The sequence below is a fragment of the Calypte anna genome, chromosome 25 (assembly GCF_003957555.1).
Source record: "Calypte anna isolate BGI_N300 chromosome 25, bCalAnn1_v1.p, whole genome shotgun sequence".
NCBI classification, from domain to species: Eukaryota; Metazoa; Chordata; class Aves; order Apodiformes; family Trochilidae; genus Calypte; species Calypte anna.
The window spans coordinates 1,700,201-1,723,736 of record NC_044270.1 but is presented as its reverse complement, the minus strand read 5'-3'; the positions used below and the strand labels follow the sequence as shown (position 1 = coordinate 1,723,736).

The 23,536-nt window shown below is 66.7% G+C and overlaps 5 protein-coding genes across 11 annotated transcripts; 1 reads left to right on the top strand and 4 right to left on the bottom strand.

Moving 5' to 3' along the window:
• Positions 1–759: 759 nt before the first annotated feature.
• On the bottom strand, positions 760–8,922 carry SEMA6C (semaphorin 6C). Its single transcript, XM_030465111.1, is given in 20 exon segments — positions 760–1,500; positions 1,502–1,622; positions 1,624–2,059; positions 2,360–2,407; positions 2,683–2,738; positions 2,861–2,938; positions 3,373–3,501; positions 3,867–3,926; positions 3,928–4,095; positions 4,370–4,525; positions 4,605–4,730; positions 5,129–5,346; positions 6,172–6,260; positions 6,571–6,693; positions 6,779–6,869; positions 7,155–7,256; positions 7,498–7,554; positions 7,644–7,701; positions 8,476–8,590; positions 8,685–8,922. Coding segments are annotated over 20 exon segments (2,571 nt in total). The 5' UTR covers positions 8,797–8,922; the 3' UTR covers positions 760–1,272.
• Positions 8,923–10,295: 1,373 nt separating this feature from the next.
• LYSMD1 (LysM domain containing 1) lies at positions 10,296–12,065 on the bottom strand. 3 transcript variants are annotated; one of them, XR_003988560.1, is made up of 4 exons: positions 11,878–12,062; positions 11,116–11,389; positions 10,499–11,027; positions 10,296–10,425 (listed from the first exon to the last, which is right to left on the bottom strand). XR_003988560.1 is itself a non-coding variant. In XM_030465134.1 (3 exons), the coding sequence occupies exons 1-3, from the start codon at positions 11,989–11,991 to the stop codon at positions 10,883–10,885; spliced, it is 534 nt and encodes a 177-aa protein (XP_030320994.1). In that variant the 5' UTR covers positions 11,992–12,065; the 3' UTR covers positions 10,296–10,882. The 3 variants fall into 3 exon arrangements, 1 of the variants encoding a protein (XP_030320994.1); XR_003988561.1 differs by having other exon boundaries at positions 10,296–10,456; positions 10,520–11,027; XM_030465134.1 differs by having other exon boundaries at positions 10,296–11,027; positions 11,115–11,389; positions 11,878–12,065.
• Positions 12,066–12,350: 285 nt separating this feature from the next.
• LOC103538276 (sodium channel modifier 1) lies at positions 12,351–14,605 on the top strand. Of its 4 annotated transcripts, none has more exons than XM_030465130.1 (8): positions 12,351–12,514; positions 12,680–12,750; positions 12,831–12,919; positions 13,319–13,416; positions 13,496–13,581; positions 14,008–14,126; positions 14,218–14,344; positions 14,424–14,605. In XM_030465130.1, the coding sequence occupies exons 1-8, from the start codon at positions 12,404–12,406 to the stop codon at positions 14,524–14,526; spliced, it is 804 nt and encodes a 267-aa protein (XP_030320990.1). In that variant the 5' UTR covers positions 12,351–12,403; the 3' UTR covers positions 14,527–14,605. The 4 variants fall into 4 exon arrangements, with proteins under 4 accessions (XP_030320990.1, XP_030320991.1, XP_030320993.1 ...); XM_030465131.1 differs by having other exon boundaries at positions 14,233–14,344; positions 14,424–14,603; XM_030465133.1 differs by lacking the exon at positions 12,680–12,750 and having other exon boundaries at positions 14,233–14,344; positions 14,424–14,578.
• Positions 14,606–15,270: 665 nt separating this feature from the next.
• Positions 15,271–19,454, bottom strand: TMOD4 (tropomodulin 4). Of its 2 annotated transcripts, none has more exons than XM_030465128.1 (10): positions 19,350–19,454; positions 18,642–18,785; positions 18,400–18,556; positions 17,553–17,675; positions 16,834–16,923; positions 16,442–16,572; positions 16,025–16,132; positions 15,681–15,824; positions 15,449–15,593; positions 15,271–15,351 (listed from the first exon to the last, which is right to left on the bottom strand). In XM_030465128.1, exons 2-10 carry the CDS (start codon positions 18,762–18,764, stop codon positions 15,329–15,331), a joined length of 1,044 nt encoding a protein of 347 aa, XP_030320988.1. In that variant the 5' UTR covers positions 18,765–18,785; positions 19,350–19,454; the 3' UTR covers positions 15,271–15,328. The 2 variants fall into 2 exon arrangements, with proteins under 2 accessions (XP_030320988.1, XP_030320989.1); XM_030465129.1 differs by having other exon boundaries at positions 18,642–18,773; positions 19,350–19,449.
• A 464-nt stretch (positions 19,455–19,918) lies between these two features.
• VPS72 (vacuolar protein sorting 72 homolog) lies at positions 19,919–23,449 on the bottom strand. The gene is made up of 7 exons (XM_030465127.1): positions 23,295–23,449; positions 23,024–23,176; positions 22,034–22,183; positions 21,828–21,939; positions 21,082–21,258; positions 20,848–20,989; positions 19,919–20,389 (listed from the first exon to the last, which is right to left on the bottom strand). The coding sequence occupies exons 2-7, from the start codon at positions 23,138–23,140 to the stop codon at positions 20,005–20,007; spliced, it is 1,083 nt and encodes a 360-aa protein (XP_030320987.1). The 5' UTR covers positions 23,141–23,176; positions 23,295–23,449; the 3' UTR covers positions 19,919–20,004.
• Between the last annotated feature and the right edge of the window lie 87 nt (positions 23,450–23,536).

Below are 23,536 nucleotides of genomic sequence, written 5' to 3'. Positions count from 1 at the left end.
AATAAAGCCCAGAGTGTTCTGGGTGCTGAGCCCGGGGGTTTCACACCTTCCCTGGGGTTTAGGGAGTGTTTGGGATCTGAAGAGAATTTGATCCCTGCCCAGCACGGAGAATAAAAGAATTAAAACCCAACTCCCTCCCCCCCCCTGCTCTTCCACCCAGTTCTGGAGTTTCTGAAGCCCAGAGCAGAATTCCCTGGTGGGTGCTTGGGGTCAGCAACCTCCTCAGGGCTTTTCCCTGCTCAGGGCAGGATTTGGGGAAGTTAAAGGCAAAAAACCCCCCCAGCTGAGCCCAAAGGGAACACCAACCCCTGGGGAGCTGAGCTGAGCTGAGAGGGGGGGCAGGGCAGGACCCCCCGAGCCCTCACCCAGCTCCCTGCAGCCCCCTTTTTGGTGCCAAATCCGATTATTTCTTTTAATCTCTCCTTTAGCAGCTTGTTTTCCCTCTGTGCCAGGCACAGGGCTGGGAAAAAAAATAATAAATCACCCCATGAGGGTGGGGGACCCCCTGCATCCCCCCCCCCCAAATGCTGAAATCCCAACATTTAGCCTCTTTTTTTTTTTCTTTTGTAAAGCTGTTTCCTAATAAAATCCATTTCCACTTCGGTGAGCAGCTCTCTGCTGTCACTCTTTGCCCTTTCCTGTCCCCTCCTCTGCCACCAGCTCTCACCCTTTGCATCCCCTCTTGGGGGGACCCCTGCCCAGCCCCCTGTCCCCCCCCCCTCACCCCAGACAGAGCCAGGCAAGCAGCAGGGTGGGGGTACCCATGGCTTTAATGGTGCTGCTGAGCCCCAGCCCTACATGGTAGGACAGACCCAGCTCTGGTGACCCACCCTGTCCCCCCCCCCTTTCCTGCTGTCCCCAAGAGAGGGGACAGTGGCCATGGGGAGGGGGTTGGGGGGGGGGTGGCTCACACGGCCCCCAAAGCAGCAAATAAATTAAAAAGGATCAAAAAACAAATAAACCAAAAAAAAGCCCTTGGGGAATTGGGGGTTTGTCACCCTGGGTGGGGACATTGGGGTGGCTCAGGCTTTTGTGGGGGGGTCCTGTCACCTGGGACAGGGAGATGGGGGGGTTGTGGGACACAGGGGACCCTTCCCACCCCAACCTGGGGCCATGGGGACCCTCACAGCTCAGGGCATGGAGCCAGGGAATTGGGGACCCTGCCCCCCACCTCCCCATATCCCCCCGGGCAGTGGGTGACTTGGGGGTCCCCTCCAAGTGTCCCATGGGTGCTGGGGACCGGGATGTCCCCCTGTCCCCATCTGGGGGGGCTCAGGGCCGCCCGGGGGCCGCGGGCACCAGGAGGGGCTTGGGCAGCACCGGGGGCTTCACGGAGAGGGAACGTTCCAGGGGGCTGTGCCGGGGACCCCAGGGTGGCCCCCCCGGGGTCTCCAAAGAGTGCATGCGGGTGAGACCCCGGGCCAGGCCGAGGGGGGGTCTGGCGGGGGTCCCCCCCCCCAGGGAGTGTCTCTGTGCCAGGGGCCGGCGGGGGGGCGGGGGGGCTATCGGGGGGCACATCCATCCTGCGGGGAGCCCCGTCCCGGGGGGGCGGGGGGAGCCCGGAAAAGGGGGTCCCCGGCTGCACGCGGTTGGCGAAAGATCCGGCGGCTCCCGGGGGGGGGCCACCCCGAGACCCCCCCCAAACCGCCCCCCTGCAGCCGCTGCCGCAGCTCCTCCAGGGTCACCTTGGGGGGGGGTCCCGGGCCGGGGGGCTCCGGGGGACCGGGCCGGGGGGCTTGGGGGCTCCGGGGCTCCGTCCCCCCCTCCCGGGACCTCTCGCCGGGGGGCTGCGGGGCTGCCGGCGGTGGGGGGGGCGGCTCCGGGGGGTCCCGCTGCCCCGCGGCCCCCGGCAGCTGGGGGTAGAGGCGGGGGACGGGCGGCTGGGCCGGGGGGCGCGGGGCGGGGGTCTCCGGGGGTCCCTTGGGGACGTCGGGGCGGCGACAAGCGGCCACCAGCAGCCCGGTGGCCAAAGCCCCCAGGGCGAAGGAGCCCAGGACGCAGCCCACCAGCACCGGCACCGGAACCGTCGCCGCGGCCCCCGGCCCGGGCTGCCGAACCCCTGCGGGACCACCCGTCAGCTGCCCGGCCTCTCGGGGACCCCCGCGGTCACCCTGTGGCCAGGGGTCCCTCCCTGTTCCTTGGGGTCCCCCCTGGTCCCTCGGGTACCCCCGTCCCTGGGGTCCCTCCCCTGCCCCCGGGGGTCCCTCCCTTGTCCCCAAAGTCCCTCCCCAGTCCTTGGGGTCCCCCCCCATCCCCACGGCTCCTCCCCATCCCTGGGGTCCCTCTCCCACCCCTGGGGACCCTCCCATGTCCCCCCCCTCGCCATGGGGGTCCGTGGGGACAGTCGGGTGTCACTGACCATGGGCCAAGTCCCTCTCTGCATCGCTGTCCCCCGCAGCCGATGTCTCTGTGAGAGCAGAGGGGGGTGGGACCAGGCCACCCGGGACCACCCATGTGTGTCCCCCCCCCTAAATGTCCTCCACATCCTCTGGTGTCACCCACATGGCCCAGAGCCCCCAGTGTCACCCTGGGGCCACCTCCATCCCCCCATCACCTCCTGTCCCACAGAAGTTCTCCTGATCACCCTCCATGTCCCCCAATATTCCCCATCCTCAATGTCCCCCCGTGTCCCCCTGTGTCCCCCCATGTCCCCTCACGTCCCCCTGTGTCCCCCCCCTTCACCTTGGCAGCTCTCAGTGTTCCCACTGGATCCCTCCAGGTCCTGCTCGAAGCCACTCCTGGAGCACACAGAATGGGGGGTGGGGTTGGGGGGATGTCACCCACCATCCCCAGTGTCCCCACCCCAGCAGGATGGGGCTCAGGAGATGGGGACACTGAGGCCACCACGGGGGACACTCACGGGAGGTCCTCGGAGAAGGGGACACAGCCCCCGGGGGGCAGCCAGACACAGTAGGGGTCACGGGCAGCCAGGCAGCTCCTGGGGGGACAGGGGCTGGGGTCACCCTGCCCTGTCCCCATGTCCCCCCATGTCCTTGTGTCCCCCATGTCCCCATGTCCTTTTATGTCCCTCTGTCTTTGCACATCCCTGTGTCCCCCCATGTCCTTGTGTCCCCCCATGTCCCTATGTCCTTGCACATCTGTGTCCCCCCATGTCCTTGTGTCCCCCCATGTCCCCGTGTCCTTGCACATCTGTGTCCCCCCATGTCCCCATGTCCCTCGCGTGCCCTTCTGCCCCATGCACCCCCCGTCCCCCCATCCTGTGCCCCTCAATGTCCCCCATGTCCGTGTGTCCCCTCATGTCCGTGTGTCCCCCATGTCCTCTCACGTCCCTGCATCCTCACACCCCCCCTGCACACCCCAACCCCACATCTGCCCCGTTCCCTCACCCCCCACCCTGACCCCCACCCTGACCTGCGGCAGGCTCCATGCTGGGCGCAGCGGCTCACGGGGACCCTCACCAGGCACCCCGAGAAGGCGACGAAAAGTTCCCTGCCCGGGGGGTTCAGCTCCATCCCCAGCACCCGACGTGGCCCCTGGCACCTGCACCCCAACACAGCCCCCCTCGCACTGCAGCACCCAGAGACCCCCAGAACCCCCCAGCCCCACCGCCCCCATCAGCCCCCCAGTCCCCACCAGCTCACCAGTACCCACCAGTACCCCCAACCCCGTGGCACCCATGAGCCCCCCAGCACCCACCAGTACCCCCGACCCCGTGGCACCCACCAGCTCCCCAGCACCCCCAGTCCCATGAGCCCCCCAGCACCCACCAGCCCCGTGGTTCCCCTTTGAGACCCCCAACACCCCTCACCCCGTGGTTCCCATGAGCCCCCCAGCACCCAGGGGTCCCCTGAGACCCTCAGCCCCATGACCACCACGAGCCCCCCAGCCCCCTTCCCAGCACCCACCTCCTGGGGTCGTAGAGGTTGATGTCCTCCAGCAGCAGTGTCTCAGAGTCGGTGTCCCCCAGTGTCCCCAGTGTCCCCAGGTGCCAGGGTGCCACCAGGGTGCTGGGTGGCCCCGGGGTGCTGGGTGGCTGCCAGGACCTTCAGCACCCGCCCGTCCTCAGCACCCAGGAACAGGACAGTCCTGTCCCCCCGCGGCCCCGCGCCCACGTCCACTGCCAGCTGTGTCAGCCTGTCCCCACGGACACCCAGCACTGCGGTCAGCCTGTCCCCAAGGCCAGCCTGTCCCCAAAGCCACCTTGTTCCCAAAGCTTCCCTTGTCCCCAGGGCCACCCATCTCAAGGCCACCCTGTCCCCACAGCCACCCATCCCGAGGTCATCCCGTCCCCACCCATCCCAAGGCCACTCCATCCCAAAGACACCCATCCCAAGGCCACCTTGTCCCCATGGCCACCCCATCCCCACGGCCACCCACCCTGAGGTCACCCTGTCCCCAGGGGTCACACCTGGTGCCAGTGTGGGTGAAGAGGGGCCGCCCCCCAGCAGGTGCCAGGGCCCCGTGCAGCAGTGGGTGCTCCTTGGCGAAGGTCAAGGTCTCGTCGGGGAAGTCCCCGGAGGTGACGATGCCAGCGGAGGGTCCCATCCCGGCACAGCCCCCCGGCCTGGGCACAGCCACCATCAGGGACCTGGGCGACCGCCACACCCGGGGGGACGCACCCAGGGGTCCGGGTTGGGGGGTACCTGGGTCGGGGCACCCCCTCCTCGGGCACGGGGGCCCAGGTGGCCCCGCGGGGCTCGGCAAAGGGTCCCTCGAACGCCCTCTCCATGTCCCCCAGGTAGAAGGCGCAGACGGCGGAGCCGGGGATGCTGCGGGGATGGCAGGGGGTGACACCCCTGGGGACAGGGACACCCCTGTGCCCTCCCGGGGCTGCCAGCTCAGCCGCAGCTCAGCCAGGGCCCCTCTGTGTCCCCACTGTGTCCCTGCACCCTCTTCTCCTGTGTCCTGTCCCAAAGTGTCCTCACGACCCCTGTGAGACCATCCCTGTGTCCCCATCTCTGGTGGCTCCGTGTCCCCATCTCCCCTGTCCCCATCTCCCCTGTCCCCATGGAAGTGTGTCCCCATGGCCCCCTCTGAGTCCATCCCCATGTCCCCATGTCCTCATCTCCCCTGTCCTTCTGTGGGTTCATCCCCATGTCCCCATCCCTTATGTCCCCACCTCCCCCCACGCCCCCTCGGGCCACCCACGTCCCCGTCCCCCCCGTGCCTGTTGGGTTGGGTGCCAAAGAGGGCGAGGACAGCGGGGCGGCCGTGCAGGGCCCTGGGGGGTGTCACAGCCTCCAGGACATCGAAGTAGAAGATGGTGTCCCCAGGGACCGCACACTGCAGCCGCAGCTTCAGGAACGACGTCCAGCGCCGCTCCAGCACCCGCCGAGAGCCACCCCGGTCATTGCGGCACAGCCGGGCCACCCGGGCCACCACCACCTGCACAGCACCCCGGCTGGCAGTGACCCACGGGTGGCAGGGCACGGGGACATCGGCACGTGGGGACATCGGCACACGGGGACACAGGGGTGGCAGGATACGGGGACATTGGCACATGGGGACAATGAAGTACCAGGACATGGGGACATTGGCACATGGGGACACTGGAGAGCCAGGACATGGGGACATTGGAACATGGGGACAATGAAGTACCAGGACATGGGGACATTGGCACATGGGGACACTGGAGAGCCAGGACATGGGGACATTGGAACATGGGGACAATGAAGTACCAGGACATGGGGACATTGGAACATGGGGACAATGAAGTACCAGGACATGGGGACACTGGCAGATGGGGACATTGGGAGATGGGGACACTGGAGTGCCAGGACATGGGGACATTGGCACATGGGGACAATGAAGTACCAGGACATGGGGACATTGGCACATGGGGACACTGGAGAGCCAGGACATGGGGACATTGGCACATGGGGACACTGGAGAGCCAGGATATGGGGACATTGGAACATGGGGACAATGAAGTACCAGGACATGGGGACACTGGCAGATGGGGACATTGGGAGATGGGGACACTGGAGTGCCAGGACATGGGGACATTGGCACATGGGGACACGGGGATCCAAAGATATGGACACCCAAGGTGCCAGCACCCAGGGACACAGGGACACTGGCAGACAGGGACCCAGAGGAACCAGGACACGGGGGGACCCGTGGGTGTTGGGACAGAGGGATGTGGGGACAGCAGCACCAGCACCCAGAGGTGCCACCCCCCGGGCCATGTCCCCAGGTCCCCACACCCACCTTGCCCAGGGCACTGAGCTCCACTGCCACCTCCCTGAAGAAGAAGTAAACGTAGGGGCCGTAGGACAGCGCTTGGACAAAGTGGGGTTCTGGGGGGGGGACAGGGGGGGCTGTCAGCCCCTGGTGCCACTGTCCCTGTCCCCTACCCCTGTGCCCCTCCAGTATCCCCCCACCCTTCTACCTGACCCCCTTCCAAACCCCCCCAGCCCCACGAACCCCCACAGGGGTCAGGACCCCCAACCCATGGACCCCCAAAGGGCTCAGCAAACCCAAACCCCCCCCAGCCCCACAGACCCCCACAGGGGTCAGAACCCCCAAACCCCCCCCAGCCCCCCGGACCCCCACAGGGGTCAGGACCCCCCTGCCCCCTCCCACTGCCCCCCAGCCCCCCGGGGGTACCCTGCAGCCAGCGGGAGCTGTACTTGAGGGTGCGCAGGGGGGGCTGCCCGGGGCTGAGGCTGCGGTAGATGACGGAGTCACTGGCCTGGAAATCGGCCACCGTGGCAGAGTAGAGGCTGCCATCTGCTCGGGGGGGGGACACACAGCGGTGTCACCACTGTCCCCACCCTTGGGGACACCCCCCCACCCCCATCCCATCAGCACCCACCCACGAAGAGGGCGACCACGCTCTGCTTGGCATCGAAGGGGCAGCGCGCCTGCCCGCTCAGCTCCTCACCCTCCTGAGCCAGGCTGCTCACCTGAGGGGGGGCACAGAGGGGTTGAGACCCCCCCCCAACAACTCAGCACACACCTCCCCCCCCCCTGCACCCTCCCTGCCCCGCTGCAGAGCTGTGGAGACCCCCCCCCAACTCATCACTCCCAATCTGAGCCCCCCAACTCATCACATCCCATGATGAAACCCCCCAACTCATCACCCCCCCTCTGACCCCCCCCAACTCATCACATCCATGACGAGACCCCCCCCAACTCATCACCCCCCCCTCTCTGACCCCCCCCAGCCCATGCCCCCCCCCAGCCCCCACCCTGTAGATGCGGCAGAGGGGGCTGAAGGCGTTGGTCCCGCACACCAGGAGGGTCCCGGGGTCCCGGGGCACCAGGACCCTGATGTAGTTGTGACACTCGTCCTGCGTGGGGACAGGAGGGGGGCGGACACAGAGAGGGGGGGGGAGAGGTCATCACCCCCACCTCACTCTCCCCTGAGCCCCCTGTTTCACCTCGTCCCACCCATCTCCCACCCCCTCACCCCTATATTCCCCCCCCCATAGCCCCCCACATCCCCACACCCCCCATAGCCCCTCCACATCCCCCCATAGCCCCCCACGCCCCCTCATGTCCCCCCACGCCCCCCATGTCCCCCCCCCATACCTGCAGCCGTCCCCGCATGGCACAGTTCTCTCTGTCCCTTGTCTCCCAGGTGAGGTGCTGGGGGGTGACACCAGGGGTGGTGGGCACAGGGACCCCCACCCTACCCCAGCCCCCCCCCCTCCCCTCGTGTCCCCCTCCCCACTTACCCTCTGGGGGTACAGAGTCCCCGTGTCCTGCCCCAGGTCAAAGGCGTAGATGTGGTCCCTGGTGGGAGGTGTGGGGGGACACGGAGGGGACACGGGAGGGGACGTGGGGACACGGATGGGGACGTGTGAGGGGACATGGGGACACACACAGGGACACACATGGGGACACAGGAGGTGACACAAACACTCCGGTGACCACAGGGACCCACGCGTGGGTCCAACAGGAGGAACGGGGAGGTCACACGCGTGTCACCCCACACCTGAGCGCGCCCATACGCGGTTTGGGGCGGTTTGGGGTGGTTTGGGGTGGTTTGGGGTCGTTCAGGGCAGTTCGGGGCAGTTCAGGGATGTTTGGGGCGGTTCAGGGAGTTCAGGGAGGTTTGGGGCGGTTCTGGGTGGTTCTGGGCGGTTCGGGCGGTTCTGGGCGGGGCAGTTCAGTCCAGGGAGGTTTGGGGCGGTTTGGGGCAGTTCTGGGCGGTTCTGGGTGGGGTGGGGCAGGGCAGGGTGGGGCAGTTCAGTTCAGGGAGGTTTGGGGCGGTTTGGGGCAGTTCTGGGTGGTTCTGGCAGTTCTGGGTGGGGCGGGGCAGTTCAGTTCAGTTCAGTCCAGGGAGGTTCGGGGCAGTTCTGGGCTGTTCTGGGTGAGGCAGGGCAGGGCAGAGCAGTTCAGGGAGGTTCGGGCGTTTCTGGGCGGTTCGGGTGGTTCTGGGCGGGGCAGTTCAGTTCAGGGAGGTTCGGGCGGTTCGGGGCAGTTCTGGGCGGTTCGGGCGGGGCGGGGCAGTTCATTTCAGGGAGGTTCGGGCAGGTCGGGGCGGTTCGGTCGGTTCGGTCTCACCGTGCAGCCACCAGCAGGGTCCGGTTGAGCCGCAGCAGGCGCTGGAAGCCCAGTCCCAGGTGGGCCGTGGCGTTGTCCCCACGCAGACCCACGAAGCGCGGGTAGGAAGCGGTGGCTGCGGGGACAGGGGGGGACACGCAGGGTGACATCGGCACCCACGACCCCGGGGGGTGTCCCCAGCCTCCCCCCCCACCGCCTTCCCCACTCACCTGCCAGCCCTACGGTGCTGCGTGGGATCAGGTCCCGTGGGAAGGACAGCGCTGACCCCCCCGGGAGGAGGAGGAGGAGGAGGAGGGGAGGGGGCAGCGGGACCCCCGGCATCGTTGTGGGTGGCCGGAGGGGACGTGGGGATGAGGGGACCGGACCGGGACCACCACCCCCCGGCCACGGGGTCCTGGGGGCTGAGCTTAGTCAGGGGAAACTGAGGCACGGGGGAGTGGGGGGGGGGATGGACACCCCCCAGTGCTTCATCCCAGTGTCCCCCGTACCCCCAGCCCCGTGTCCCCCCTGCGCCCCTCCCGGTGTCCCCTCCCAGTGCCCGTCCCGACGATCCCAGTACCCCCCCAGTGCTCCCAGTATCCCGGGAACTGCTGCCACCAGTGCCGGGACACCCCCCACCCGCACCCCGAGCCCCGCACAGCGCCCGGGCACCCACAGCACCCCGAAACGCCCCGAAACACCCCAAAACTCACCCCGCACCCTCAAAGCACCCTTAAACACCCCCAAAACATCCCCCGCACCCACCCAGCACCCCGAAACACCCCCGAACCGCCCCCCACCCACCCCAACATCCCCCTCAGACCCCCCCTTACCGCTCCCCAGGGCCCCCCCCCCCCAGCGCGGCTGCCCCCGGTACCGGCTCCGTCCCCGAACGGTCCCGAACGGCTCCGCCCCGGAACGGGCCGGGACCGGGCAAAGCGGGGCCGGGGGCGGGACCGGGGACCCCCGTGGGACCCCCCCGGGGACACACACACCCCACACCCCCCCCTGCCGGAGCCGCCCTATAGATAGGCGTTAATCCGCGTTAATGAGATGATCCTCATTAGCGGGGGGAGAAAGGGGGGGTTGTACTCGCGTGTGCGCACCCGCGTGGGAGTGGGCACACTGGGAGCACTGGGAGATACTGGGAGCGGCGACCTTCCCCCCCCCCCAAATCCCGGTGCCACTCGGGGTTTGGTCCCCAGGTGTCCCAAGGGGGAGGAAAGGGGACCCAGGGGACTTGGGGGGTCCTGGGGGACCCTGCGGAGACCCCCGAGGCTCTTTGAGGGGAGGGGTCCGGGGGGGTCCCTAAGGGTGCGGGGACAGGGTGACACCTGGTGGCACCGCGTGGCATAGCACGGGGGTGGCCTGGGGGGGCACACAGCGTGTCCCCCAGCGAGGGTCTGTCCCCCCACGGGTCCCCCCAGGGCCGTGGCTGTGTCCCCACCGTGTCCCTGAGGGGTGACAGCAACCCCGGGGGGTGGCCACGTCCCCAGCAGGGTGACACTGTCCCCTGGGCTGTAACCGTGTCCCCAGGGGGGTGACCGTGTCCCCAGGGGAGCACTCGTGTCCCCAGGGCTGTGACTGTGTCCCTGGGGAGGCAATCGTGTCCCCAGGGGGGTGTCTGTGTCCCTAGGGGGATGTCCGTGTCCCCAGAGGGGTGTCTGTGTCCCCAGGGGAACAGTCGTGTCCCCGGGGCTGTTACCGTGTCCCTGGGGAGGCAATAGTGTCCCCAGTGGGGTGACCGTGTCCCCAGGGGAGCAGTCGTGTCCCCAGGGGGGTGTCTGTGTCCCCAGGGGGGTGTCTGTGTCCCTAGGGGGGAGGTGACAAACAGGCAGAGGCAGGTGACAGTGTTCTGCTTTATTTACAGGCTCTTGGTGACTGTCCCTGTCCCCGTGGGGATCCCACTCCACGTGAGAGCACAGACGTACAAATAAATAGAGGGGAAAAACATCAGCTCCTCCCAGTTACCTCCCAGTACCTCCCAGTTACCTCCCAGTACCTCCCAGTAACCTCCCAGTACCTCCCAGTTCCCTCCCAGTACCTCCCAGTAACCCCCCAGTACCTCCCAGTCACCCTGGACAAGTGGCTTTGCACACGGGTGTCCCTGCAGGGGGACGAAAGAGACACAGAGGGGACACAAACGTGTGTGACCCCCTCCTCAAGATCCTTGTGTCCCCTCTGCCATCCCCTGGCTGGGGCTGGGGGGTGGCATCTTCGAGGGGTGACAGTCACAGTGACACGTCCCCTGTGTCCCCAGTGTCACAGGGTGAAGATCTTGTCCCCAATGTCCCCAGGTGAAGATCTTGTCCCTGGTGTCCCCAGTGTCCCCGGTGTCACAGGGTGAAGATCTTGTCCCTGGTGTCCCCAGTGTCCCCGGTGTCACAGGGTGAAGATCTTGTCCCTGGTGTCCCCAGTGTCCCCGGTGTCACAGGGTGAAGATCTCGTCCTCGGTGTCCCGCAGCGTGGCCGCCCGGGGGGTCCTGGTGAGGGGCCGTGGGCCGAGTCGGGGTCCCCGTGGGTCTGCTGGGTCCCTGTCCTTGGGGCTCCGGGTGCCTTCGGCCTCAGCCACGCTGCAGGGGACACAGCAGGGTGGCACTGAGGGGCGTCCCCGCCACCCGCCCCCCAAAAGCCCCCGTTTTGCCCCAAAAGGCGCTCACCCCCCCGCCCGCAGGCGCCGCGCCGCAGCCTCCTTGGAGCGCCCGATCTCGGCGTCGAGCCGGCGCAGGAAATCGGTGGCGGAGAGGTCGTGGCGGGACGGGGAGGGGGTGGCGACCGAGGTGTCCCCCGGGGGGACGGGAGCCGCCTCCTCGTCCTGGTCCTGGGGGCACGGTGACCCCCGGGGGGGCTGCGGTGTGGCGGGGATGAGGAGGGTGGGCTTGAGGAAGATGGTGTCTGAGGTGTAGAGGCGGTTGGCACGCTGGATCTGCTCCATCTGTTGGGGACAGGAGGGGACAGGGATGGGGACAAGGATAGGGACAGGAGGGGAGAGGGATGGGGACAGAGATGGGGACAAGAGGGGACAGGGATGGGGACAGGAGGGGGACAAGAGGGGACAGGGATGGGGACAGGGATAGGGACAGGAGGGGAGAGGGATGGGGACAGGAGAGGGACAGGGATAGGGACAAGGATAGGGACAGGAGGGGGACAGGGATGGGGACAGGGATAGGGACAGGAGGGGAGAGGGATGGGGACAGGGATAGGGACACAAGGTGGACAGGGATGGGGACACGAGGGGACAGGGAGGGCGACACGGGTGGGACCAGGATAAGGGTGTGGACGGGGACAGCGATGGGACAGGACCGGGGATGAGGGGAATGGGAATGACCGTGACGGGACAGCACATGGGGGGGACACCGATGTTCGTGGACAGCCCCACGGGGACCCCACTGGTGTCGTGTCCCCGCTCCCCCCGCCGCTCACCGTCACCCCGTAGCGCAGCGCCAGCCCCGCCAAGGTGTCCCCGGGCTGCAGGCGGTGTTCCCGGGGAGCCGCCCCCGCTGCCCCGCTGCCCGCAGCCATGGCGGGGGGGCTCATGCGAACACCCCCGGGCCGGGACCCCCCCAGGGTCCCTGCGCTGCTCCCGCCGCTCACGGGGCTCAACCCCCCCCCCCCCTCACACCCCGGTCAGACCGGAGACACCAGGCCCGGTCCGGCCGCCTCCGCGAAGGATTCTGGGAAGTGTAGTCCGGGCCGGGGAGCGCCCCGCCGGCCCCTCGGGCAGCCTCACCGCTCCCCCCCCTCATAGCGGGGTCCTCCCCGCTCCCCCGGACCCCACCACCCCCCAAGTCCCTTCCCTCTGGGGGGGTCTCTGCCCCCCAGACCCCTGAGGGGTGCGGAGCCGCGGAACTACAACTCCCGTCATGCCTCGGGGCCGCCCCGCCATTGCCGCGCTGTCATTGGTGGATGTTCCCGCGCGTTGCCCGCTGGGAAGCGCCCCCCGGAAGTGATGCGGAAGTGGAGGTGTGCGGGGGGGGATCGCGTTCCCATAGCAACCGCTGCGGCCGCCATGTCCTTCAAGCGGGAGGGGGACGATCCCAGCCAGCTCGGGGTGCTGCAGGTGAGTCCCGGCCCCCCCGAGACCCTCCCTACACCCTCCCCGAGTCCTCCAGGGGACCCTGGAAGCGAAGGGGGGAACAAAGCGGGGGGCGAGGGCTGGAGGGCTGCGGGGGGGTCACCCCCCCCCCCCCCCAAGCGCTGACGCAGCCCCCGGGGTCCCTCCCAGAAGCGACGCGTGGCCGACCTCTTGGCCAACTACATCCCCGAGGATGAGGCTCTGCTGCTGAGGAGCGGGAGGTGAGCGAGACCCCCCCGGCAGCCCCCTCCCCATCTGCCTGGGGGGGCCCTGACAGCAGCTTGCCCCCCCCCGGGTGTAGGTACACCTGCACCGTCTGTGCCCACCGCCCCATCTTCGACACCCTGGACGTGCTGACAGCGCACCGGGCGGGCAAGAAGCACCTGAGCAGTGAGTTGGGGGGCTGACAAGGAGGGGGGGGGGCTGCGCCGAGATGGGGTGCACCGAGACACCCCCTATCCCCGTTTTCCCTCTCCCACCCCTTTTATTCCTCTCCCACCCCCTTTTATTCCTCTCCCACCCCCTTTTATTCCTCTCCCACCCCCTTTTATTCCTCTCCCACCCCCTTTTCCCCTCTCCCATCCCCTTTTTCCCCTCTCCCACCCCCTTTTCCCCTCTCCCACCCCCTTTTATTCCTCTCCCACCCCCTTTTATTCCTCTCCCACCCCCTTTTATTCCTCTCCCACCCCCTTTTATTCCTCTCTCACCCCTTTTTCCCCTCTCCCATCCCCTTTTTCCCCTCTCCCATCCCCTTTTCCCCTCTCCCATCCCCTTTTCCCCCTCTCCCAGGTCTCCAACGCTTCTATGGCAGGAAACGCTCACCCCAGGACGTGGCCCCCAGACCCCAGCAGGAGGAGGAAGCACCCAGAGAAGGGGCAGGGGGCCAGGTTGGTGTGAACCCCCCCTCTTTTCTGTGTCCCCTGACTGCACCCCCTGAGCTCTGTGTCCCCTCTGTGTCCCCCCCAGGCCCCTCTGCTGGCTCGGACCAGGAGGATCGCCCGGAGTGCTCTGCTGAAAGCTGCTCCCTACAGCAGCTGCTGCCGGAGGATGGGGTGAGAGCCGGGTCTGGGGGATGGGGGAAAAGCTCGTGGGGATGCGTGGGGACACGTGGGGACACGTGGGGACACGTGGGGACAGCCTCACAGTGCCCACGGGGCCGTTGCTTCTCGATGGAGGGGTTTGGTCTCAGGTTCTTGCTGGTGGCGGTGGGAAGGTCCTGCAGGAAGGGGACACGGGTGTCACCGAGGCCGTGGGGATGTCCCCGTGGGGTTGTGGGACACGTTGATGTCCCCCTGAGGGGATCTGGGACACGGCTGAGGGGATGCAGGTGGCTTCCCAAGGGGTGGAGGTGTCTGCGAGGGGACCCGGGGATCACCCAGAGGGTGCTGGGTGCACCCACGAGGGATTCGGTGTCACGGAGGGGATGTGGGGTGTCACCAGTGGGGACTGTGGCACCCGGACTCCTTCCCCCATGGCAGGGCGGAGGGAAGCAGCTGGAGGAGTGGTATCACCGGGACCGGGCTGACCCAGACGCCTCCGGAACCGCCGCGGGAGGAGGGAGGAGCCGGGACCGGCACCGCCGGGGCTGTGCGAGCGGGTGAGAGCCGGGAGGGGACACGGGGACACGGGGGACAGGACGGGGACAGCCGGGTCCCCTCAGTGTCACCGGCTCCTTTCTGCCCTCCCAGACGCTCCCAAAGTGGCCGCAGCCAGGAGGCAGCGGGCTGGGAAAGGCAAAACCTCGAGTCTGGACCGGGACCAACCCCTCAGCCCCGAGAGGCGCCGGGAGCTGGAGCGGTTCCTGCAGCTGCGGAGGTGAGTCCTGACCCAATCGGAACCAGGACCCCCTGGGGACAGAGCCACCCCTCACCCTGTCCCCTCCTCCCCCCCTCAGTGCCGGATGGATCCAGGACCTCTCGGGGAGGTGGGTGAAGGACCAGAACGCTGAATTCGACTCGGACGAGGAGGAGCCACCCCCTGCGCTGCTGCCAGCCTGAGCCCCCTCCCCCCGTGTCCCTTTGTCCCCCGTGGGGACTGTCCCCTCGGCTGTCCCCAAGCCGTGAATAGAGGCAGCTGGAGAGGACCGAGGTGTCTGAGGCATTGGGAGGGACCCAAACTGGTGTCTGAGGTGTTGGGAGGGACCCAAACTGGTGTCTGTGTGTCCTCCCCCACCCCCCAACCCTGGCCAGAGCCCTGTCCCCCCCTGTCCCCTCCTGTCCCCTCCTGTCCCCTCCTGTCCCCAGCTCGAGTCACGCCGGCAGCTGCCTGTGGGGTCATGGCCTTTAGGGGGTGGCAGCACCGGGTGTCCCCCCCCTCCTCCTCCCCAGACACCTGTCCCAGCACTTTGGGAAGCACCCAGCCACGCTGCCCTCCCCCTGCCTCAGTTTCCCCCCCCTTCCCTTTGTTTTTTCCTCCCCTTCCTTTTCCTCTTCCTGGTCCCCACTCCCTGACCCTGGGTGCCTGGCTCTGTGCCAGGGGGGGCACCCAGCTGCCCATGGGGGGGTTTCCCTGTTCCCCCACCCCTCTTGGTGCCCTAACCCAACCCCTGGGGTGGAACTCCCCCCATTATTCCCAGTGCTTCCCAGCAGGGAATTAGGATTAGCTGGAGGTCTAATGGGGGTCTTGAGCCCCAGTAGAGGCTGGGGGTTCCCCCCTGTCTCCCCCCCCCTTCCCTCTCAGCCCATCCCTGCAATCCCAATCCCAATCCCACCCCCCTGGACACATCTGGGTGGATCCCCAAACCACCTCACTCCGTCACCACTTTATTTCCAGCAGCCCCGGGGGGGGCTGGGGGGACCCTCAGGTCTTCTTCTGCTTGCGACCTAAGGGGATGGGGAGGGGGGGGACACGTTGGTCCGGATCAGGACCCCCTCCCACCCCAGGAGGGGACACGGGGAGGGGGGTTTGGGGGGTACTCACGGAGCTCGTTGTTGTTGGTGATGGCGATGGCGGCGCGGGCGCGGGGGCCCTGCTGGGTGAAGTGGTAACCAAAGCGTGTGACAGAGGGACACTGCTCCAGCATGGTGGCCATCTCCATCTCCACCGTGTCACCCAGCCTCTGGCACTGCAGGGACAGCAGGCAGGTTGGGGACAGCTCTGTCCCCGTCCCCCCATCTCCCTGTCTCACCCCAGCTGGGGGTCAGTCCCCCACCTGGTTGTCCACCTTGAGCTCGCTGAGGGTGTGGTTGTGGTACATGGCCTTGATGATGCTCAGCATCCCGGCACTGGTGATGAAGTTGGATTCGATGTTGAGGCTCTGCAGGGTCTTGTTCTCCATCAGCATCTCGGCCACGGCCTGCGTGTCACCTCAAGGTGTCACCTCGGGGTGTCACCCAGGGCTGGCACCCTCCCGCCGGTGTCTCCTGAGTCACCAAGGCCCCAAACGATGGTGGAAAAGCCACCTGGCCTTGGAGCCCAGGGTGGGCAGAGGGCCATGTCCCCTCCTTGCCTTGGGGACACACGGGGACACACGGGGGACACGTGGCCAGGACTCACAGTGGCCACGGTGTCGTTGCTGCGGGTGGCAACCAGGCTGAGCTTCTTGACGTGGGTGTTGGTTTTCATGGCCTCACAGATGGCCTTGAGGGTGGCGATGGGAATGTCCTGCAGCAAGGTGACACGAGTGTCACCAAGGGCTCCAAGACATCCCCGTGGGTCACAGAGGTGTCACGGAGGGGATGTAGGTGGCTTCGAAGGGGTGGAGATGTCCCCAAGGGGACAGGGGCTGCTGGGTGTCCCATTCAGTGGCACTGAAGGGATGTGGGATGTCACCACGGGGACACCCTGGGTGTGGGCCAGCACCCCGGGGTGTCCTGGAGAGGCCCTGGGATGGTGAGCAGCCCCACGGGGGACACCCCAGGACTGAACCCCTCGGGGGGACACCTGGAGGGACAGTGCCACCAGGTCCCTCACCTTGATGTTGTTGAGGTTGACGTCCTCCAGAGCTGCCTCGTTGTCCTGGATCTGCCTCAGGGTCTCCTCCACGTTGGTGGGGTTGGGGGGCTCATCCGGCACCGGTTTGTACGTGTCGGGCTTCACCACACCTGGGGCACACACGTGTGTGTGCGTGGGGGACACGTGTGTGCACGAGGACATGTGTGTGCACGGAGGGGACACGTGTGACTGTGCCCAAAGGTGGGGACACGTGTCTGGGGTCACCACGGGGCAGCTCAGAGAGGTTCCAGTCCCCAAAGACCCCCAGGGACCTTCTGTTCCTGTCCCGGGGGGGGGGGGGACTCATGCCCACGTCCCCTGTTCTGGGGGTGGCACTTGTCCCTCTGTCCCCGTGTCCCCAAGGCACTCACTGTTGATGCCCTCGGTGTTGCTGATGGTCCCACTGCAGATGGCATCGTAGTACTGCTTGTTGCTCATCAGGGTGTACATCCCCAGGATGGCTGTGGGGACAGACAGGGGGTGTCAGTCAGCCACCACCCCCCTCGGTCCCCTCCTGTCCCCCCAGGGGTGACAACAGTGTCCCCAGCCCTGCCCGGGTGGGCTGGGGCCAACAGTGAACAGGGGGGACAGGGAGCTGCCTTTATTGGGGTCCTGGTGGGGACACGGGGGTGTGACACAGGGGGGTGACACTGCAGTGTGTCCCCCATGGGCAGCAAAGTCCCCTTGTGTAACACGCTTTGTCCCCATGCAACGTCCTCCCCCTGCCCTGTGGTGGCCCCATGTGGGGTTGTGGTGGCCCCACGTGAGGTTGTGATGTGACATTGGCCCCGTGCAAGGTTGCACAGGGACGTGGTGGCCCCACGTGAGGTTGTGGTGGCCCCACGTGGGGCTTTGGTGGCCCCGTGTGAGGTTGTGATGTGACAGTGGCCCCGTGCAAGGCCGCACAGGGACGTGGTGGCCCCACGTGAGGTTGTGGTGGCCCCACGTGAGGTTTTGGTGGCCCCACGTGAGGTTGTTGTGGCCCCACGTGAGGTGGTGATGTGACAGTGGCCCTGTATGAGGCTCTGTGGGGCCGTGGTGGCCCTGTGTGAGGTTGTGTGGCGAGGGGGTGGCCCCGGGTGACACCCACCAGCCAGGTCACACATCTCGGCGTCGGTGGCGTTGGCCAAAGCCTCCTCCAGCTCCGGCTCCAGCGTGATTTGCTCCTCCCGGGGCAGCTCCCGCGTGGGGTTCTTGGGCACAAAGGGCTTCCCTGGGTGTGGGGACACAGGGGACACCAGCTGGTGACACTGCACACAAGGGACAGGGCTGGCAGGGGCACGTGGGGACGTGGTGGGTGACCCGGCCCAGGGGTGACGCTTCCGGGGGTCCAGGGGGTGACATTGCCAGTGGGTGACAGGGTGGGGGGGACATGACACTGCTGGGGGTGGCATCACTGGAGGTGGCAATGCCAGGGGGTGGCACTGCTGGGGGTGGCACTGCTGGGGGTGACACTACTGGAGGTGACACTACTGGAGGTGGCATCACTGGAGATGGCACTGCCAGGGGGTGGCACTGCTGGGGGTGACATTGCTGGAGGTGGCACTGCAGGGGGTAGCATTGCCAGGGGGTGACATTACTGGAGGTGGCACTGCCAGGGGGTGACATTACTGGAGGTGGCACTGCCAGGGGGTGACATTGCTGGGGATGACATTACTAGAGGTGGCACTGCCAGGGGGTGACATTACTGGGGATGACACTGCTGGAGGTGGCACTGCCAGGGGGTGGCATTGCTGGGGATGACATTGCTGGAGGTGGCATTACTCGGGGTGACATTGGCAGGGGGTGGCCATACGGGGGGTGACATTGCTGGGGGTGGCCATGCCCGGGGCTGGCGGGGACCCAGCTCGCCAGGGACATCCGAGCCGCTGGCGAGGACGGTTCTGAGGAGCTAAATATACCCCAGGTCCCCGTCCCGTGTCCCCGGGTCCCCACACCTTTCTTCTCCCCGGTGAAGGGCACCAGGTCCTGGCGCTCCGTGGCCTCCAGCGCCTCCTTCTCCAGGTGCCGCAGCAGAGCCGCCCGGTCCAGGGGTCCCGTTGGGCTTTTCTTGGTCTGGTCCCGTTGCCTCATCCCCGCTGGCAGCAGCACGTTCTGGGGACACACACACACACACAGGGTGTCACCCCACAGCCTGGTGGCACTCGGTGCCCTCAGCCCAGCTGGTACCGGTACCGACATCGGGGTCCATCTCCATCAGGTCCATGTTCAGCTGCTCCAGCTCCTCGGCCGACAGCTCCTGCAGGATCTTCTCCTCATCGATGTCCCGGTACTTCTCCAGCTCCTCCCTGTGGGACGTCATGGTGGGGGGCTGGGGGGTGGCCTGGGGGTGACACAGGAGGGGTGAGGGGCTGCCGGAGGCTCCTGAGGGTGGGGGGATGCCCCCCACAATGAAGGGACCCCTCAAACCATGGGGTCCCTCTCCCCGTGCCATGGTGACCCCCCCCTTCCCCATGTCGCAGCGTGCCAGGGAGTGGGATTGGGGTCCCACGAGGGGCACCCCAGGGTGGGTGTAGGGGGGAAACTGAGTCACATCACCCAGGTGTTCCCCAAAGCCAGGACACGGTGTCCCCCCCAAACCTCTTGGTTCCCCCCTCCCTGCGGGGTGAACGCTGAGGCCACGACTCCCCCCACACTGGTTTCCCCCCCAAGAAACCAGGTTGAGATTCACCCCCCCAACACCCAAACCCCCAGGGCTGGGGGAGAAAGGGGGGGACACACACAGACCCCCCAGATGCCCTCAGAGTGTGTGTGTGGGGGAATCCCTCAGAGCAGGGACCCCCAGCAGAGCCAGCGACCCCCGAGCTCACCTCCCTGGGGGTGAAGCACCCCATACACCCCCCCCCTCCCAGCACCCCATGGGGACCCCCCCACCTCAGGACCCTACCTGGTGGCTCTGGGGGGCTCTGGGTGCTGGCTGGGTGAGAGCCCCGGTGCTGAGCCAAAGGCTCGGGCAGCGCAGGGCATGAGATCAGCGTTTTATTCTGCGAGCAGGGAGGGGCGGATCACGTATCCCCCCGGGCGTTATCGAGCACTGCCAGCCCCGCCACAGCCCCACCCCAGCCCCCCAGCACCGGGGGGGGCACCCCAAAGCCAGGAGGGGGCACCCACCAGCACCCCCAGCCAGAGGGAGGGAGAGGCTGATCCTTAAACCAGGGACTTGGGGACCCCTGAGCACCCCCAACCCCCCTGGGGGGATTTGTTGTCCTTCCACTCTTCGGGTCAATCGTCTCCCGTGTCCCCCCCACTTTGAACCCCCGAGCCCCCCCAGATGGCATTTGGGGCTCGCTGGCAGCAGGGAAGAAGCTGATTGTTTATTGTAGGGTGTTTGGGGGTGGCACCCACCCTGGGTTTGCTGCAGGGTCTTTTTTGGGGGGTGGGGGTGGAAATAAGAATCCCTCCCCCAGCACAGGTTATCGGCGTTGATTCCTTTTTTATTTTAATAGATAGATAGCAAAAAAAAAAAAAAGGCAGGAGATAAACAGAGCCAGGAAACATCACCCACAGGAGTCTGGGGGGCTGAGAGGATTGAGGGGGGGGTCTCAGGGTGGGGGGACGCTCTGCTTGATGATGATTTTCTGGCGGGTGGGCCGGAGGTTGGGGTCGGGGCCGGGGGCAGCGGCGGTGCCCAGGGTGGCAGCAGCAGCGCTGGGCAGCCCGTGGGCTGTGATGTATTTCTTGTAGGCTTCCCGGATGATTTTGAAGGCTCGGATGTTGGAGTAGGGAATGTCGGTGATGGGGTCCCGGTAAAGGGCAGGTTTGTGGGTGACGGGGCAGAGCTCCCGCACCGGCAGCCTCGGGGGTTTGGTTTTGGGGAAGAAACGTTCGAAAGTTTCGTCGTCGCTGAAGGAGATGAAGGTTCGGGAGCATTTCCCAGCAGGAGAAGGGGCTGGGAGGGAGTCGGTTTGCTGAGGGTCTTGGTCCAACCTGGAAAAACAACAGGAGAAAAAAAAAGACCCCCTGGAATGGGGAGATCTGTGGGGGGCAAAGCTGGCACGGCTCCTTGAGCCCCCTCCCTGCCCAGGGATGGAGTGTGGGGCTCGGGGGGCTCCAAGGTGCTGCCCCAAACCCACTTCTTGGAGAACCCCAGAATAATTTGGGTTGGAAGGGACGTCTCAAGGTCACCCAATCCTCAATCAGATCAGAGCCTCCTCGAGCTTCACCTTGAACATCTCCAGGGATGGGGCCTCAACCCCCCCCCTGGACAACACATTCTGGTTTTGAGGCAAAGATTTTGTTTCTAAAATCCCATCTAGATCTCCCCTTAAATCCTCTCCCTGGAACAGAACCTTGGGGGAGGGATCAGGAGTGGTCTCCTCCAGCTGAGGTTTAGCTGGGGGGTGTGTGTGTGGGGGGTAAACCCCCCAGGAGTGACCCCAACCTACCCCTCCACGTCCACGTTCTCCTCCTTGCCCGGCTCGGGGACGAGGGGCATGGTGACCGACCAGTACCGGATCACGGGCCCCACACACTTCCTCTTCTTCTGGACCTGCTTCTTCTTGTCAGCTTCCAGGCGCTCGTAATTCTCTGGGAAAGCCCAAGGGGGGTGCTCAGCACCCCACTGACCCCCCCCGACCCCCTCCCACCCTGTCCCCCTGTGCCGTTTCGGGGGGGCTCACCCAGGGAGCGGAGGTTGATCTCCTCGGTGATCTTGGCCTCCTCCAGCAGCTCCTCCTGGGTCAGGGGCCGGTCGTAGTTGGGACCTTTCTTACGTTTGGACTGGACCTGGCGCTCCTGCAGCCTCAGGAAGGTCTGACGGGTGTGCTCCGTGGTGGACTGACGCATGTGCTTCCGACCTGCCCCGGGGAGAGGGGGGAATGGGGAGAGAGGGGGGAAAGAGGGGGGAGAGAGAGGAATGGGGGAGAGAGAAGAACGGGGGAGAGAGAAGAACGGGGGGGGGAGAGAAGAACGGGGGGGGAGAGAAGAACGGGGGGGAGAGAAGAACGGGGGGGAGAGAAGGAAATGGGAGAGAGAGGGGAATGGGGGAGAGAGAAGGAATTGGGGGGAGAAAGGAGAATGGGGGGAGAGAGAGGGGAATCGGGGAAGAGAGAGGGGAGTGGGGGGAGAGAGGGAGGAATGGGGGGAGAAGAATGGGGGGAGAAGAATGGGGGGAGAAGAATGGGGGTGAGAGAGGGGAATTGGGGGGAGAGAAGGAATTGGGGGGAGAGAGAGGGGAACGGGGATGAGAAATGATCACAGAGCTGAGTGGTGGCCACAGGGCTAAGAAGTGGCCATGGGGTTAAGAGGTGGCCATGGGGCTGAGCACGGAGCTGAGAGGTGGCCATGGGGTGTCCCTACTCCCCGGGTACTCCCCCCAGACTTGTGGGGTGTGGGTCAGCACCCACCCCATCCCCCCCAGACTCACTGTCCCCCACATCATCCTGCAGCTCCAGGGGCACCGATTTCACCTCCCGGGGCTTCTGGGAGCCCCCGCTGGGCACCTCTGGCTTCTTGGGGCGAAGGCTCTTGAGGGGCTCCTGTGGGGGGGGTACAGGACATGAAGGGGGGGGGGGATCACCCACTGCCCGTGCCCCCAGCCCCGTTTCACCCCGGGGGGGAGGGGACCCGCACCCTGTAGGCTTTGGTGACGACGCGGCGGCGCTTGGGCTCGTTCTCCTCGGGGTCACTGGGGGGTTCCTCCCCCTCATCGATGTCGAAGTCAGAGTCCACCTCGTCGTCGCTGTCCGACTGATCCCCCCGGTACTCGTCATCCCCCGACTCCTGCGGGGACAGAGGGATTGTCACACACACCCCCACCCGGGGACCCCACGGCCACGTTGTGTGTGTGTGTGTGTGTGTGTGAGTGGGGGTGGCCACCCCATCAGCTGCACCCCCCCTGTCCCCACGGCTCCCCCTGCACCCCCGCAACAGGGGACACCTCCCCGGTAACCCCCATCTCCTCCCCGGTGCTCCCCATCTCCCTCCCGGTGACCCCCATCTCCCCCCCGTGCTCCCCATCTCCCGGTAACCCCCATCTCCCCCCCAGTGCTCTCCCCACCCCGGTAGTCCCCCTCTCCCCCCCCGGTAACCCCCATCTCCCCCCGTTGCTCCCCATCTCCCCCCGGTGACCCCCAACCCGGTGCTCCCCATCTCCCCCCGGTAACCCCCATCTCCCCCCGGTGCTCCCCATCCAGGTGCTCCCCATCTCCCGGTGACCCCCATCTCCCCCCCGTGCTCCCCATCTCCCGGTAACCCCCATCTCCCCCCCAGTGACCCCCATCTCCCGGTAACCCCCATCTCCCCCCCAGTGACCCCCATCTCCCGCCCAGTGCTCCCTCCACCCCGGTAGTCCCCCTCTCCCCCCCCGGTAACCCCCATCTCCCCCCGTTGCTCCCCATCTCCCCCCGGTAACCCCCATCTCCCCCCGGTGCTCCCCCCACCCCGGGGCTCCTCATCCCCACCCCCATCCCCCTCAAACCCCCCCCCCGGGGTGCTCCCCATCCCCCTCACGTCCCCAGGACCTTTTCCGTCTCCCGTTCAGCCCGGAACCCCCCAACTCCCCTCCCGGTTCTCCCTCCCGTCTCGCTCGCAGCTCCGGTGTTCCCCGGGGGTTGCCGGTACCTCGGTGAAGCCGCCGTAGGTGGTTTGGTAGAACTCATCCTCCTCCTCGGCCTCCAGCAGCCCCGACAGGCGGTTCCCGGCCGTGCGCCGCGGGGCTCTGCCCTCCGCCAGGCTCATCGCTCCGCCGCCGCGATCGGCGATCGGCTGCGCGTCCTGCCCGGAACCGGGGAGCGAGAGCTGAGGGGTCGGTGGCGGCGGGGAGAGTAAGACGGGAGGGGGGGAGAATAAGACGGGAGGGGGGGAGAATAAGAGGGGGGGGAAAAAACCCCACCTGCACAATGACGTCACGGCGTGACGTCTCCTCGGCAGCCCCGTGACGTCACCAGCGCCTCGTGCCCCTCGGCCGCCTCTCTCCTCTCGGGGTCGCTCGGTTGCTCAGGCACCGGCAGCACACACACACCTTCCCCCCCCTCCCCCGGCACCAGGGTGGTACCGTCCGGAGGGGCGGGGCCATGCTGGGAGGCGTGGCCAAGTGAGGTGGGAGGGGCGTGTCCAAGAGAGAAAGGGCGTGGC

Coding starts and splice junctions, on each gene's coding strand:
- TMOD4 (XM_030465128.1), bottom strand. CDS start 18,764: ATGACGTCCCACAGGGAGGAGCTGGAGAAGTACCGGGACATCGATGAG. Junction 17,676..18,399: donor CTTCACCGGGGAGAAGAAAG/GTGTGGGGACCC, acceptor CCCCACACCCAG/GGAAGCCCTTTGTGCCCAAG. Junction 16,924..17,552: donor CGAGATGTGTGACCTGGCTG/GTGGGTGTCACC, acceptor CTGTCCCCACAG/CCATCCTGGGGATGTACACC.
- LOC103538276 (XM_030465130.1), top strand. CDS start 12,404: ATGCGGAAGTGGAGGTGTGCGGGGGGGGATCGCGTTCCCATAGCAACC. Junction 12,515..12,679: donor GCCAGCTCGGGGTGCTGCAG/GTGAGTCCCGGC, acceptor GGTCCCTCCCAG/AAGCGACGCGTGGCCGACCT. Junction 13,582..14,007: donor AGCTGCTGCCGGAGGATGGG/GTGAGAGCCGGG, acceptor CCCCCATGGCAG/GGCGGAGGGAAGCAGCTGGA.
- LYSMD1 (XM_030465134.1), bottom strand. CDS start 11,991: ATGAGCCCCCCCGCCATGGCTGCGGGCAGCGGGGCAGCGGGGGCGGCT. Junction 11,390..11,877: donor CGCTGCGCTACGGGGTGACG/GTGAGCGGCGGG, acceptor TGTCCCCAACAG/ATGGAGCAGATCCAGCGTGC. Junction 11,028..11,114: donor CGGCGCCTGCGGGCGGGGGG/GTGAGCGCCTTT, acceptor TGTCCCCTGCAG/CGTGGCTGAGGCCGAAGGCA.
- VPS72 (XM_030465127.1), bottom strand. CDS start 23,140: ATGAGCCTGGCGGAGGGCAGAGCCCCGCGGCGCACGGCCGGGAACCGC. Junction 22,184..23,023: donor CCTACGGCGGCTTCACCGAG/GTACCGGCAACC, acceptor CTGTCCCCGCAG/GAGTCGGGGGATGACGAGTA. Junction 21,940..22,033: donor TCGTCACCAAAGCCTACAGG/GTGCGGGTCCCC, acceptor CCCCCCCCACAG/GAGCCCCTCAAGAGCCTTCG.